Source organism: Phalacrocorax carbo, chromosome 18 (genome assembly GCF_963921805.1).
Source record: "Phalacrocorax carbo chromosome 18, bPhaCar2.1, whole genome shotgun sequence".
In the NCBI taxonomy this organism is placed as follows: Eukaryota; Metazoa; Chordata; class Aves; order Suliformes; family Phalacrocoracidae; genus Phalacrocorax; species Phalacrocorax carbo.
Window position 1 is genome coordinate 5,763,672 of NC_087530.1, and position 14,790 is coordinate 5,778,461.

Consider the following 14,790-nt stretch of genomic DNA (forward strand, 5'->3'; position numbering starts at 1 on the left):
TAATATTATCTGAACCATAATCTGATTATTAGGAGAGATAGTGAAATAAAGCTTTACGCAGATGGTGTCTTTTCATCTCTTCAGCTGACTCTTCAAGGCACTGCATTAAAGGATCGGTTTGATAAGGAATTCATTGCTCCTGAGGGCAATTATCATTTTTTGCTCCCTGTGTTTCTCAAATGGGAAGGAGTAGCAGTGTAATCTCCTTTATCCTTCAGTGTAACTTTGAAGACAGTATCCAGCCACTCCTCCCTGGGAGCTGCGTGTTCTGGAACAGACTTGACACAGTAGCTGCTAAATTACAGGGCTGGAGCAAATGGCATCTTAATTTGGATCCCGTGGAAAACCCCAGAAAAGCAATAAGCACTCAGAGTACTTTTCTCTATCTAGATATTTCCAGCATGCTCACAGTTGTGGTTTCTGTATGCCTTCGCATCCTTTCATCCACTCAAGGGATTTTCAAGCTGCACTTTGTCATTAGCAGTACTGAGATATCCAGGCTTTCTCCATCCCTAGCGAAGGCTGGATACCTGTGGGTAAACACCGATGCCCGCCTTTCCCTCTGTGAGATGAGCAGCCCAGCTGCTGTTTGTGCAAGAACTTGCCTCCCTGAAAAAACTGGCTGACGTGTCGCAGGTAGCAATTCCTGCTCTGGCGTGTGGATGATAAAATAAATGGTGCTGCCTCTGTGAGGGGGGTGCCTGTGTTAGAAATGCCTTGTGCTGCCACTGCTACACTACTGCCGATCTAATTACTTTTTCTTTTGTCTGTCTCTTTCCTTTCCCCATCTTCCTTGTTTTGTGTTGTACGTCTCTGCATCCTGTAGTACAAATCTGTGTTTAGGTCCTATTCCCAGGACTTTGTGCCTCACAACCAAGTCTCCATACCTCCTTTCCTCTCTTCTACCTCCTCCTCCTGCTCCACCCCACCTTTTCCGCCCGTCCATCCATCTCAGAGCTCTGTCCTAGCTGTGCCTGCCGCAGCCAGCCAGTCACCCAGCACTGTGGATGTGCCAAACTCCTCTTCTCAGGAGAGCAGCTTTAACGGGAATGCTCCTGTCTGCCTTCCTTCTGAAACCTCTTTCACTGATTCTCTCCAGACGCCTTCGGTGAGACTATCCAAAGAGCTAATGCACCTTAATGCAAGGCTGGGTTTATTTGGGTTTTTTTTAAAGAAAATGTGTCTTGTATTAATACATGCTTAATGTGATCTGGTTTCCAAACATGTGTGTGAATTGCAGAGAGGTAATTTCATATAAAATGATGGCTAGAAAAAATTAACCTCAGCAGGTGTGAGAAAATGTTAGCACATATGTGGGAAACACAGAATGTCAAATGCTGGTGAAGGGGAGAGGAGAAGCTGCTGTAGCTTCCTGCAGTTGTAATACAAAGGTGAGGAAGGTAAAGGAGTGTTTTGTGAAGTTTGTGGTTTCTAAAAGCAGGCTCCTGACAGTGGTTTGCATCCTGCAGCTGCTGCCGTGGCAGGATTTGGTGATTGCTGCCCTGCTCCATCCTAAGTCACTGCTGAGGCCCAGGAGCAGTGGGTGCAGTCCAGCTCTGTCTCTCCTGTGCAGAAACCTGTTGCTCTCTCCAGGCTCCTGCTCTTTGCATTTACCAGCAGCCCCAGCTGCGCACTTGGTGGCAGTGCACATTGGTGCAAAGCATCGTGTGAAGTTAGACTAATGCAGTTCCCACACTGATACGGCACTAGTAGTTTAAGGTCCCAGATCAGTTTTGCAGATCACTTGGCAGGTTTGTGCATTACAGCTACTTTTTAAAATACTTCGTTTTCAAGGCAGTTCCTCTTTCGTTTGCCGCAAAGCCTAGAGTTGATGGGGTTAGAGCTTTCAGCACAGTGCATGGTAGTGCTGCCTCTTCATGAAGTTTGCAAGAGGGACACAGATTGCAGAGTAAATGATCAGGTTTCCACACTTTGGACCTGACCTTGCTGTTGCATCTTCCTTGCATTAGGTCCTTGTTACAGCCCAGAAGCCCCCAGATTTGGTTCAGTTGGGCATGATGGCTCTAGTCTGTGCTTGCAGCATAGTTTAGAAGACACGTGTGATACCCTCCAGGCTGCAGAGCTGATCTGTGTTCAGCAGCAGGACTACAGCATGGGTAGGACAGGCGCTTGTGTGTCAAGCTTTGAATGCTCAGCTTCCGTAACCTTGGAAATCCGCACGTGCATATTGCCCCTTCGCAGTCCCATGTGGAGTCCATGGCAGCATTTGCAAAGCAGTGCCTGCTGCTGTCCTGCTGCAGCTCAGGGCCTTCAGGATAGTCCTCAAGAACCAGAAAATAATTACCTCCAGAAAGGTATAGCCGCAGTGGCCCGTGTTGGCTGCTGAGCCAGAGGAAGGGCTCCCAGTTAGGTGACAGCAGCCACCAAGAGCGCTTCTCCTCCCAGCCCGTGGGCACATTCACTCACTAACGTTAAGTGCTGGCGGGAGGCACCGTCATGTATTTCCTTTCATCCTGTCTCCCTTAGAGTGAAAACGCCAGTGAGGAGGCTGGTGAGGGTGAATACGTCAATCTGTATTCCTCTGGCCAGAGCAACGGGGAACTCCCTCGCTCTGAAGGAGTAAGTAACCTGGAGAGGGCCGGACTCCGGGAAGGGGCTGCCTGGTGCATGCTGATTTCACGCCAGGGCTGACACGCTTGGCACCGGCCTCTTCTGCACACTGTGGAGCTCCCGTGTCCGTCCTGCTGCCCTGGCTCCCTTGCTGGCCGTCCCTCTGCTTGCCCACTCCTGGCTTCCAGGCTCGGGTGGCCTCCCGGTCTGGGCGGAGAGCAGGCAGTGCTTTCAGGGTCGCAGCGAGCCCCGGCAGCAGGTAGGGACAGCTTTTCCTGCCATGCTGTTTCGTTTGTGCTTCGCTGTCTGTTTGGAGCTGCTTGCGTGAGGTTCCCTTCCAGAAAGCTGCACCCTGACCAGCGCCGTCCTGGGGCCATGTCTATTCTTGTAACTGCTTTGGCTTCCCTTTTTTAATTCAGAAAGCCTTGTGCTCTAAATTTTTTCTTTTCCTTCACCGGTTATATACAAAGTGATTGATTTATTTAGCATTGTAATCGCACGCTGTTTCTTCCTTTACTCAAGCCTCCTATCTGAGATATTTCCTAGAGGAGACAGGGCGTTTTCCATTGCAGGGAGGTACCGTCTTCCTGTTGGGTCATAGGAAACAGCAGCAGAGGTCTGTGGCAATCTTTTTGCCTGCCCTCATCTTGGAAGGCACATCTCCTACAGGATGTCTCTGAGACCTTTATCCATGCTGGTGTTAAATACGCCAAGAGATAGTGCTCCCATCCCTTCCCTTCAAGAGACACATCTAGCCAGGCCCGTTCTTTTGGGCAGCTGCGAGCTGGTTCTCAACTTTGAAGCAAAGGGCTTAACAGATATAGTCTGGAAAAATTCTGCAGACACCAAGAAACCTAAACTCACCGGTGCATTTCCAGGCCGAATGGGCAGCGTGTAGGTGGTTTCAGTCCAGTCTGTTCAGCAGGTTGAATTTCCAAGTTTCAGTCTGCACGATATTAAATAATTCTGAACTCTAACACTGTTAGATTAATATTCCTATTTGCCATTCATGGGTATTTTTCTCCTTTTTAAATGGCTAATTCAAAATGCTGGATCTTTGCTTTGAGCTCTCTACCTGCTGTTCCATGCCGCAGGTTCAGATGGTTCTGCTTTTTTGCATTAGCTTCATTTCCACAGCTGTGAAATGTGAAGTAGAAACGTTGCATCACTGCATAACCTCTTCTGATGGGAGAGAAGGGAGGTAGGAACAGCAGTGTGCACCCACCCCCTAAGGCAGGCTGGGTTTGGGGGCTGTGACTAGGAGGGGCACTGAAACTGGAGAGCTTAGAGCTGGCTCTGTCCGTTTTGATTAAAGCAGAAGGCAACTGTATTTCAGCAGTAAGGGCTGGAGGAAAAAAAAAGGTCGTGAGAGGGTTAAAATCCAAGGCAACAGCTGACTTGTGTTGTAACTTTCAGCATCATTTCACAATGTTAAAAGCAAACAGTACTAATTACACTAGTCTCCAGAGATGGTCCCAAATTTCCTGTCTAATTAACTTCTGTGTTTTCCTGGCATTTGGCATTAACTTGCATCAATCTTTAACCGCTCTGTAGGAATTTACAGTAAAGGGCTGTTTAGAGGCAGTCAGACTGTAAATGCAAGGCTAGCTGTCGTGTAGGACCCCATGTCTTAATGAAAAACTTCCTTCTCTTCGCAGGAATCTCCCCCTGTCAAAGACGGCCACTCCAAAGACTCCTCTGCGAACAGCAGTGCCATGGGGAAGGAAGGCAAAGATGGTGCTGAAAGGTGAGCCTGACTTCCCTGGTACTCCTGCTTCCCAGCCTCGAAGGGTACAGAGTCTCACCAACATCCTGTTAGCCCTGCCCTCTGCCAAACCGTCCTTGGGGCTGCCAGTTCTGCCCTCAGCCTTCTCGATCTTCTCTAAACGTTAAGCCCATTTGTTTTGTACAACTGGTGAGTGGTGGGATCCTGCTGAACACAAAGGACCCTGGCAAGATGTCATTACTTAACTCAGGGATCCTGTAGGGGTTAATGCAGCCTGTGTTAGCCATCCTAGGTCCATCTAATTGGTAGTCCTGTCACTGACACTGGCTGCTCCCTCCTGCTTCCAGGGAAACGTGCAAATAAAGGTCCATATCACTGTTGGGAAATAGTCTTCCAGAGGGGAATTTCCTCCTAACCCTGCTAGTTAGAGGCTGGCTGAGGCCCCGAAGCAGGAGGCGTTATATCCCTTCTAATGCTCTTAGCTATCTTTTGTCCATGTAAATGAAGAGGTGCAGGCTGTAACAGATGGGCTTCAAGGAGGAGAGGAGTGAGTGCTTCCCTGCTGCTTGAGATTGCTCTTCAATTGCATTTCTAAAGCAAAAATAGAAAGCAGCATTGTTTTGTGTGTGACAATAGACTTCCCTCCCCCATTTTCCTGCAGTTGGTTGGAGGGTTTTAATCCCTGCAGTGAAGGAGACAATGCAAGAGTGCTCTGCAGAGCTCACTATCTGCTGAAGGTACTGACTGGTACGCAGGATTTTGACCTGTGCCTGGGGAAAGCTGGAAAGAACATGCGTACTTTTTTTTTTTCTGAAAACAGGCACAAAGAGCATGTGTCCAGGCACAGGAGTACAGCCTTAGGGGTAGGAATACTGGAGTTGTGGATGTACACCAAAAAAGTGGTCAGAGCTTTCTGCGCCACCTTCCTGCAAAAAGGGAGCCAGTCATCTCCCCCGGTAGCAGCACAGTGGGGTCACGAGCTAACTAAGATATACACGTGTGGAGTATGCTCAGTCTCTCTGCATTTGAGGAAGGGCTTAGATTTGTGTGTACTAAAAATTTGGTGGATTAAGGAGATATGGAAGCGTGTACTTATGCAGGGCATAGTAAAATCCTGTCTGCCAGAAATGGAGGCAGACAAGTGTTCAGGTCCTAAAGGTTTATCTTTTACTTTTCAAGAGATGGACAAAGCAACAGAATTAGAGCTAGACACTTAGGCTTGTTTGCAAAAGATTTACCTCTAGACTGTCTGTGTACTTACTGTCATTTAATGAAGGTTTGTACGCTGAGAGCTCAGGTGGACCCAGCATCACCTCCCTGGGATGGGCAATGACACTGATGACACTTTTGTTTTGCTTTTACAGGCAGCAGCAGTCACCAGATGCTTTGGAATCGTCACAGTTGGAGGAAGAGGTAGATGAGCTGTCCCTTATCGACCACAGTGAAATTATGGCTAGGTTAACACTGAAGCAAGAGGTAGGTGTATTCAGGATTTGCTTTCATACTCTTTGGTTTATGCTGTATTGAAATCTGATCCTCTGTGTGCACAAGCAAGGCATCGGCTTTTATTTGATAGGAAAAACTAGGTTGCAGCAGAAGTCGTATGCAGCTTTATGTGTGCAGGCTGTTGTGAAAGTATGAGATGCTGGTACAGGCAGGGAGCATCAGCAATGAGCGAGGGTTTAACAAAACATGAGATGTCTCTCTGAAAACCAGCTCATCTTGTGCCCTTTTCCCAGTCTGTTCTTTTCCACTCTTTAGCCTGCTGCAGTGTCAAATAAAGCACCTGAGAGCCTGAGCACAGTAAATCCAGGTGCAGGTTTATAGTGTTGGCCTTTCAATCTGAAGGCAGGTTTAGCAGATTTCCCAGGCAGGTCGTTGTATTGCTGATGTGGAAGAGCAGCCAAAGTAACCGTTCCTGTGTTTGAGAAATGGCTTTGTTTCTAGCCTTGGGTGCACTCCCAGACAGCTTTGCTCACTATGCTCTTGAACCAAGCTGTCTTTGACGTGCAGCTTGAGGGAATATGCAGGCTTTTGAAGCTTTCAGACTGTCAGGGGGCTAGTCTGAAAAACAGAGGGAATGTATCATTTACTGGCACTTTAGGAGTGTTCTTTGGTCAGCTGAGATGTGCAGGAGAGACTGAGAAGCTATTACTCATTCCTGAAGTAGTATTTCATGAGTCTTGCCAGAGGGTCACCTGAAAAATTCACGTCTTAGACATAGCTGCTCCATGGCTATAATTCATGGTTTTTTCAGTGTTTTGCATATTGAAATGACAAAGACATTGCTAAGGGAAGCCAGACATGGCTCCAGTCTCCTCTGCAGGAATATTTCCTTTAAAAACAATTAAAAATCAGTGATTTCTGAACATTTGGGACTAGCAGATCTTTGACAACCCTTAACTTCTTGTTTTCTTTCTTTTCTTTATGGTCTACATGTTTGAAACAGTATAGAACTGCCACTGCGAGCTGTTTCCTGCAGCATGGGAACCACTGGCTGACTGATTGTGTATTTTTAGTTGTGAATTGCAGTAGCTAGAAGAAAGATGTTTTTAGAGAGTGGTAAGGCAGGGGTCAAGCAGTTAGCAGGACTGTTTTCTGCCCCCAGTTATTGAACCGCTTCAGGTGACCTCCAGCCAAATTAGGGAATTAACTTACTAGGTTTTGATGTTCCAGGAGCATGCAGGTTGAATGCATGACCTCTCACCCCACAGCCACTGTGGTACGTGATCCCACACTTTGAGACAGTTCACACAGTGTTACTGCTCTGTTAATGGTCTTCTGGGAGCGTTTGGGAGTCTGGGACATTTCTGTTCATTCTTCTGTGGACAGAAGGTTCAGCTTTCACTGAGCCTAACAGCCTGGCCTTAAGGAGTCAGAGACCCCGAGTGAGGATCAGCCCAGATCCTCATGCGGGGCGGCAGATGCTTTATTCAAATACCAGGATTAGCCCAGCACTGAAGACCATGTCCCAGCTTGTGCTGTGAGCAGTGCCAGGAACATTGCGTACTCTGCCAGTTGTTGCTGAGCTTGAACCCCGGAGATGGTAAACCAGGCCGAAGGGAGCTTGGGCCATGCCTAACGTGTTTCTGTTATCATTGCAGGGAGATGATGGGCCAGATGTTCGTGGTGGATCCGGAGACATTTTGTTAGTGCATGCAACAGAGACCGACAGGAAAGGTACAGTGGATGCACCAGAACAGAGCTGAGGAGCACAGCCTGGCATGGCCTTTTGCTGCTTGTCTTCTGCGTCTCTGTAGCGTGCGCCGTCGCAGTGCGACCGCAGGCAGCTGGGCCAGGGTGGAGGAGACAGCATTCGTGATCTTCTGAGTTGCGGGGGGGGGGGATTGTGCTTATCCTTGGTGAAACGGAGGTAAGCTGGGTAAGCGCCTGTTTGTTCCACTGAGCGGCAGGGATGGTATTAACTACTCATAGCCCTTGCCCAGATGTGGAAGGCAAGGCACACCAGTGGAGCTGGTGACAGTGCTGTGTTCGTGTCTCCGTACCTGCTGGGGTAGGTCACTGCCTTCTGCGAGTGCAGGCGTGATCAGCCGGTTGTGGCATGGATCCTGTTTTCAGAGGTTGCTGTTTGAACTTCAGGGCAGTGGTGATGTAGGTGTTGCTGGAGTGACTGTTGGCACCAAAGAAAGCAAGGAGGGACGTTGGTTTGGGTCTAATGCAGTACCCATGGGCATTGGGCAAGCTGTCCAGGTGCTGGTCTGCTGACACCCCTTATTTTCAACTCACTGTGTCACTTCCTAGCCCCACTCTGTACTGCATGTGTGCTGGTGGCCACCCAGACTGGTTCAGAGCGGGAATCCACAGTACAAGAAAGGAGATACAGGGAAGGAAAAGGGAGGTTAGCAACCCTTAGCTCTAGAGTTGTTAAAACCCCACTTTATCTCTCCAAACCCAGTCACCACTCACATGAAGCAGCTCCTTCCCAAGACCTGTGGCAAAGACAGCCTTTGCAATGTTTCTAGAGAGGGATTTTAAACCTGCCAAACACATTTGTGCTGATGGCCTTAACCAGAGTTGATCTCCTTATCTCCTGGGTTGCAAGGCAAAATGCGCTAACCTGCTGAACCGCTCAGTGCTCATATTTTAGAGGTTTGATAGTCAAGGGGAAATATCTTTCCTGTGCATTTTTAAATGGCAGGGGTTTTACTGTAGCATAGGTGTTTGGAGTCACCTACCAGCACGATGCAGCTAGCAAGAAATTTGTTCCCCTGGCAGCTATGTTTCCCTGTTTACACTGGGCATCGAATCTAGGCAGAAAGGACCAAAGTTAGGAACACGCTAGAGAGGAGGCGGCAATTGGTTGCGCCAAGGCTAGATATGTATTTTTAAAAAAAATAATCTAAATGAGATGGTGGAAATACCCCTTATAAAAATGCTGAAACTGTGATAGAGGAGCTCTGATTTACTCCTGCTGTTCTCAGGAACATGCATGACATTGGAAGAACTTCCCTACTGTTCCTGTTGAAAGACAGCTGCTTAGTAAAGGGATGTGTGCTAGACCTCCGGTTCATGAATGGAGAGCTCTGAGGGTGCTGCAGTCAGTGAGGTGAAAGATGTGGAGAACCTCTCAGGACTAGGGAAAACTAGAGCAGGATTTTAAACGCACAGCAGTGCGGATGGGGAGAGCGGCTGGGTGGAGGGAGCTCTGCACGGCACGTTTCTCAGAATAGTCACAGAGCTTAGCCTCACAGGCTCTGCCAAGCCGCTGAGCTGAACGGAGCACGGAGGAATTTGTGCTATGCTAACCCAGTGTTTGGGTGACTGAGAGGGTTAATGAGTTAAGCTTACAATGAGAAGAATTCGGGGCTTGTAAATCAATCAGCCAAACGGCACAGAAGGGTATAGTTAAGAGGCTTTCCTTTAAAGATGAATTTCTTGGCAGCTTCAAGTGCCAGAGCAGACCAGCTGTATTACCTCACGTTGCCTTTTGGGCAGATGGGAACCCAGAATAAATGTAACTCCACGCCCTGTTGCATGATGCCTCTTGTCCCTTTGAGTTTTCTAAAAGAGCTAAATGGAATAAGGGATAAAGAGAGACTTGTGGTCTTCAGGAATAAAATCCATGGTCAGTTAAGTGCTCACAGCCACACGCGCTTGCTGTGAGTGCAGGATTACAGCTGGTTGAGACCCAGGACTCACCCCTGACATGACCACCCAGCCTCCAGCTTTAGAGCTTATGTCTGATTGTCTTTAACCAAAAGGCAGCAGCGCTCTCTCATTTAAGAGCAGGAGGAAGCAGCATCTCCATGAGGCTCCTGCCAAGAGAAACACCACAGGTAGAGAGGCACAACTATCACGCTGTGCCCTGCTCTTTCCCACCCTCCACACGTGATGGATGCATGTTACAGCAGATGGGTGTGGGGTGATCCCTGTCCTGGCTGAAACAAACTTTACGTGTACAGCCTAGCCTGGGCAGGCACGGCAGAAGCTTCTCCCCGTCTGTGCTAACAAGGCCCTGCCAGCAGTGGCAGCGCACTGGGCAGGGGCGGTGACACCGCACTGCACCTCCTGCTGCAGCGCTGCCTGGGTTTATACCAGGGCTAATAAGTTTCCAGTTTGACCACTGCTGTCCACAGTGACCAAGCCTTGTCTGGGACTGCGAGGGTACTGCTGTCTTGACCTGAAATCTTCTTTCCTATTTGCAGTTCCTGCTTTTTCAAATTCCCTCCTTTGTTCCCATGACGATGGCCAAAGCCTTTGCAATTCTGGGGCCTGTAGCACCCACTGCTGCAGATCAATAAACAAAAGCTGTCTGCCTGCACCACGTCAGAGTCTGTGTTGTGGCAGGGTCATGGTCATGGTAGCCTCGGTTTTTGCCATGCAATTTACTCTTCTTTTGGCTGAAAATAATCTTATATTTACACTGTCCTGGGGCAGATCTCATGGAACATCACAAGGGCAGAGGGTATGCAGCACCGTATCACACGAAATACGCGTGTCCCTGATCAGGAGGGAAGAGTGACCGTGTCTTTCTGCAGGCCTCTGGGCTGCCTAAGCAGTAAAGACAGAGAACAGGCACCCACCTCTCACCATCAGATCTTCTCTTTAAAGTATCCCCAAGGTCTAAACCACATTTTTCCTTGACCCATTATTGAAAGTTCCTGTCCCACAAACAGGTGTTTTTCACTGACCCCTTTTGGTGGTCGCATAGCGAAGCAGCAAGCCTGAGTGCTACAAAGGGAGCCAGGCCAGTGGGGACAGGGCAGTTTCGCTGTGCTTTTGTGCCATTAGGGTCCATCTGCTGGTCAGAAACAATAGCACAGCATTTCTGTAAAGCCCATTCGTGTCAAAATGTGTCCATGTCCTCTTCCTGTAAGACTGGATTCAACCTTACAAGAAGCGTCCTTTTTCTGAAAGCAGGGTTGACTGAGGCTTTCTTGTCTTCCTCTGTAGATCTGGTGCTGTACTGTGAAGCCTTTCTGACTACGTACAGAACATTTATTACCCCTGAAGAGCTCATCAAGAAGCTGCAGTACAGATATCCTTTTGCAGGAGTGGCAGTTCACCCCCACCAAGAATCAGAGCCAAGCAGTCATCATGGAGGGAGTTGGTGGCAAGTTGTTTGGTCAAAAGCCTGCTGACAACGTGGTCAGCAACATGCTTGACCTGGAAGTGTCCCAGGCAGGTCTTCCTTCACTTCTGCACACTGCAAGTGGGAAATGCTGCTGGGCAGGTCCAGGCTGGGAGGAGTACTGGACCTGAGAGTAGTCTCCTGAGGGCCCTGGCAGTGGAAAAGAGCAGTTCAGGTTTTCTGTACATTGCTGGGTAGTAGGTTATTTGCTGGGGACATCTTGTTTGTAGAAAGGGGATCACGCTGCCTTCTGGAGGGGCTGTGGGGATTGCCGGCTTGGGCAGGTGTAGTTTAATACTAGAGATGACTAAACCATCAAGACACATTCTCTCTCTTATTACAAGAAATGCAGTAAAGAGGATAATGTCCCCTTGGCGTCCCTGTTCTGAACTGAGCTTGTAACTGCCAACGAGGCGAGGGCCCCTATGTGGCAGGGTAAGCGTTAGCATTTCTGCCAGAGTATGGAGAAGGCTTCTTGTTGAGCACGCTGCCTGCAGTTCCTTCCCCTTGGCTCTGTTCCCGTGGCTCCCTTCGCTGTCAGCTGAGCAGGACAGTGTCTCGGTTCAGGCAGTGCAAAGGCCGGGTGGGCTTTAGTCCTGTACACGCACGTCAAAGGGAGCCTGACGTCACCCTGCCCTGTGTCGCAGCTCATCACTGCCATCTGCAGCAGAGCTGCTGCTCCCCTCGCTCCTGCAGGGATCAGCGTGGCCAGGGACACGGCAAATCTCACTGCAGAGCGGTTGTCAGTGAAAATACTGGCTGGGCCATTCCTGCAGGCCCTTGTCAATACTTGACTTACTGATAAGCTTTTTCCCTTTGTCCACCTGGCAGAAGCTTTTTCAGCCTGTGCTGACACCCCTGCCACCATTCTCCTTGCAGTGAATTGGACAGTGAGGAGGGTAGAGGTGACATCTGAATCTGTTGAGACCAGATGTCACAGACCAGTGGGGAAGATCACAGTCCAGGAGTGCTGATCATTAAATTCCACCTTAGAGAGAACACTTTCAGGGTACACCTGCTCTCCTAGCATCAGGTCTGCGAGGTGTAAGTACCTCCTCACACCCCTGCTACCTGCAGCCGGTGGCAGCTTAATGCCCTGTTAATTAGAGCTATATCGGTGTCCCGTATCTCCTGGAAACTGAACACCAGTTTCAGTGAAGACAGAATAGTAGCTATTCTAATGTTCCTCAAGGCAGCTGTTAGTTGCACTGATGCTGGTCTGACCACACTAAGTTGATTCTTTAATTTGCAACCACATATGAGAAGTTTTGCCACTTCCCAGACACATTTAAGAAGCGAGTCAGTAAGAACACCTTCTTCGTGCTGGTGAGAGTGGTGGATGAGCTGTGGTGAGTTGTCTTCTTTATTTCGGGATGGGAGATGAGGGGTCAGTAGCAGTACAAAAGTCTGGCAGTTATGCTGTTTCATCCTCATCTATGATGACAGCTGAAATCCCCTATCCTGACCTCGAGTGCTGAACCCTCTTGTTGAGCAGGTTCTTGGTGTGTCCAGTCTCTGTCAGTGATTTTAAAATTACTAGTAAAAGGGGAATCTATAAGAAAGGAAGAGCTGGGAAGGGGAGGAATTTCAGTCACTTGGTTCTGCTTGTGGGAGAGAGCAACAAGGGTCGGTACAGATACAGACTCTGTAGCTCAGAGTCGTAGGTCTGATGCCTACCCTGGGTTTTCCATCTTTCTCTCAGCTTAGTGGAGTTGACGGAGGAAATTCTCAAGCTGCTGATGGACCTGGTCTTCCGACTGGTCTGCAATGGGGAGCTAAGCCTTGCCAGAGTGTTACGCAAGAATATCCTTGATAAAGTGGATCAGAAGAAAACGCTGAGCTACGCCAATTCCATCAAACCTCTTGCAGCCCGTGGGGTGGCAGCCAGGTGAGGAAAGATGCACATAACCTTATCTTGGTCCTTTGAGAGACAGGGCATCCCTTTCTTGTGGACACAAGAGTTTTCTTCATCCAAAATACAAGAAACAGAAGGAAACAAGTCACATTTTCTGAGCCTTTATACTTCATCATTGTTTCCTACAGGCCAGGGACCCTGCATGATTTCCACAGTCATGAAATAGCCGAGCAGCTGACCCTCCTAGACGCTGAACTCTTCTATAAAATTGAGGTACAGAGATGAGGGTGGGGTAAGGGTGGTGGGAGGGATACGAATATATACCCTCCGCAATCTCTGGTATTCCCTGCCAGCACACCTGTTGCACTGTAGGAGACAGTTGAACTTGTGTCAGCAAGTGGCTGTGAACACGAGCTGCGACTGGGAGTCTTGACGCAGAAATCCCATTTTAATGTGTGGTATTTTCCCACCCCTTTGCTCTTCTTCCTTGGCAGATCCCAGAAGTTTTGCTTTGGGCAAAGGAGCAAAATGAAGAGAAAAGCCCCAACCTGACACAGTTCACAGAGCACTTTAATAACATGTCCTACTGGTAAGGAGCTCAGAACAACTGTGGCACTGAACTGTGCTTAACCTCCAGTGCCCCACGAATATTCCAAATATTCCTTGCAGAGTTGGGTTCCCTTGTTACAAGTGGGATAACATATATTTTTGGCCAGGAAACAGATGCAGGGCACTCATCAAAGACCCCAGAGCACACAAGAAAGAAAATCAGGAGGGTTGTGGAGTGCAACGAACATTCCCCTTACAAATAAATGCACTCTGTGAAGGGTTATTGTGGTCATCCTTGAAATTATTCTGTCTGTGTTAGGAATTAGAGTGCTTCATTTAAGTTGGAGGTATCATGAACTTTTTAGTTGATGTTGGCCCACCCTTAGAATCATAGAACCAGTTATCAGTTTTTTAAATGATAACTTACCAGTCATCAGTTTTTTAAATGACATAAGAAGAAATCTGAGATCTGCTGAAGTGGGTTTATCTTTTTTTTCTGTCTGTTCTTCCAGGGTTCGTTCAATAATTATGCTACAAGAGAAAGGCCAGGACCGAGAGAGGCTGCTCCTTAAATTTATAAAGATTATGAAGGTATCAGCTTGGTTCTTGCTGTGAATCACATGCACTGCTCCCTAAAGGAGCAGGGGATTGGGACCTTCTGGTTGGTAGAGCTGTTTGATGCTAGAAGGATTTTCAGATCTCTAGAGTAACTGGAACATTCTCCCTCTTCATAGCACTTACGAAAGCTGAATAATTTTAATTCCTATCTGGCCATTCTTTCTGCACTGGATTCTGCACCCATCCGAAGGCTGGAGTGGCAGAAACAAACATCAGAGGTGAGGAGCAGCAAGGGCTCTCATCTTCAGGGGAGAAAGATAACTTCCAGTATGAAACAGCTGGGTGGTTTTAACAGCTCAGCAACGTCCCAGCGTGGAGGGATGGCAGATAACTGCTCTCCAATGCGTATAACGCCACAGTGCTGGAAGCCTGCAGCATGGCTGGGCATTCTGACAGCTGCAGGAGTGCCAATGCAGTCACGGGTGAGAACAGCCGCCGCCGCCTCCTCCTTCCTGCAAATTGAAGGCTTGTTGAGGCTGAAGGCAGTGAGGCTCTATGTATGCACGCTCGGGGTCAGGCTGAGTAAACCAGTTGGAGGTGTTTGCAGGATGGCATTAGCTCCCTGGCCTGCGTGGCTCTCTGGTTACAAAGAAAATGTGTTTGCAGCAGTTGTGTCACCATGGGCTTTGTGTTCTACCAGGGCCTGGCTGAGTACTGCACACTGATTGACAGCTCCTCGTCCTTCCGCGCCTATCGAGCAGCTCTGGCTGATGTGGAGCCTCCCTGCATACCTTACCTGTGAGTTGGTAGTTTCTTCCCTTTGCCGTTACTTCTGCAGGTTCAAATGGTTCCTTTAAGGATTTTTCAGCAGCTTCTGCTCAGCTCAGCACTCGCCTTTTGCCCTACTTCTAGAATAAGATGGCAGCGTGCCACATCAAC

At 48.6% G+C, this 14,790-nt stretch overlaps 1 protein-coding gene across 5 annotated transcripts in view; it reads left to right on the forward strand.

The window, feature by feature from the left end:
- RAPGEF1 (Rap guanine nucleotide exchange factor 1) overlaps positions 1-14,790 on the forward strand; it is a 90,110-nt gene that overhangs the window by 70,286 nt on the left and 5,034 nt on the right. For 3 of the 5 annotated variants that reach the window (XM_064468710.1, XM_064468709.1, XM_064468712.1), the window contains 12 exons: positions 2,488-2,580; positions 4,230-4,318; positions 5,662-5,773; positions 7,402-7,477; positions 10,712-10,796; positions 12,146-12,238; positions 12,592-12,777; positions 12,933-13,017; positions 13,239-13,333; positions 13,806-13,884; positions 14,028-14,129; positions 14,552-14,649. In XM_064468710.1, coding sequence (XP_064324780.1) covers positions 2,488-2,580; positions 4,230-4,318; positions 5,662-5,773; positions 7,402-7,477; positions 10,712-10,796; positions 12,146-12,238; positions 12,592-12,777; positions 12,933-13,017; positions 13,239-13,333; positions 13,806-13,884; positions 14,028-14,129; positions 14,552-14,649 — 1,193 coding nt within the window. Of the gene's footprint in view, positions 1-826; positions 1,109-2,487; positions 2,581-4,229; positions 4,319-5,661; positions 5,774-7,401; positions 7,478-10,711; positions 10,797-12,145; positions 12,239-12,591; positions 12,778-12,932; positions 13,018-13,238; positions 13,334-13,805; positions 13,885-14,027; positions 14,130-14,551; positions 14,650-14,790 lie in introns of all 5 variants that reach the window. The other 2 variants (XM_064468713.1, XM_064468711.1) reach the window with 2 other exon arrangements.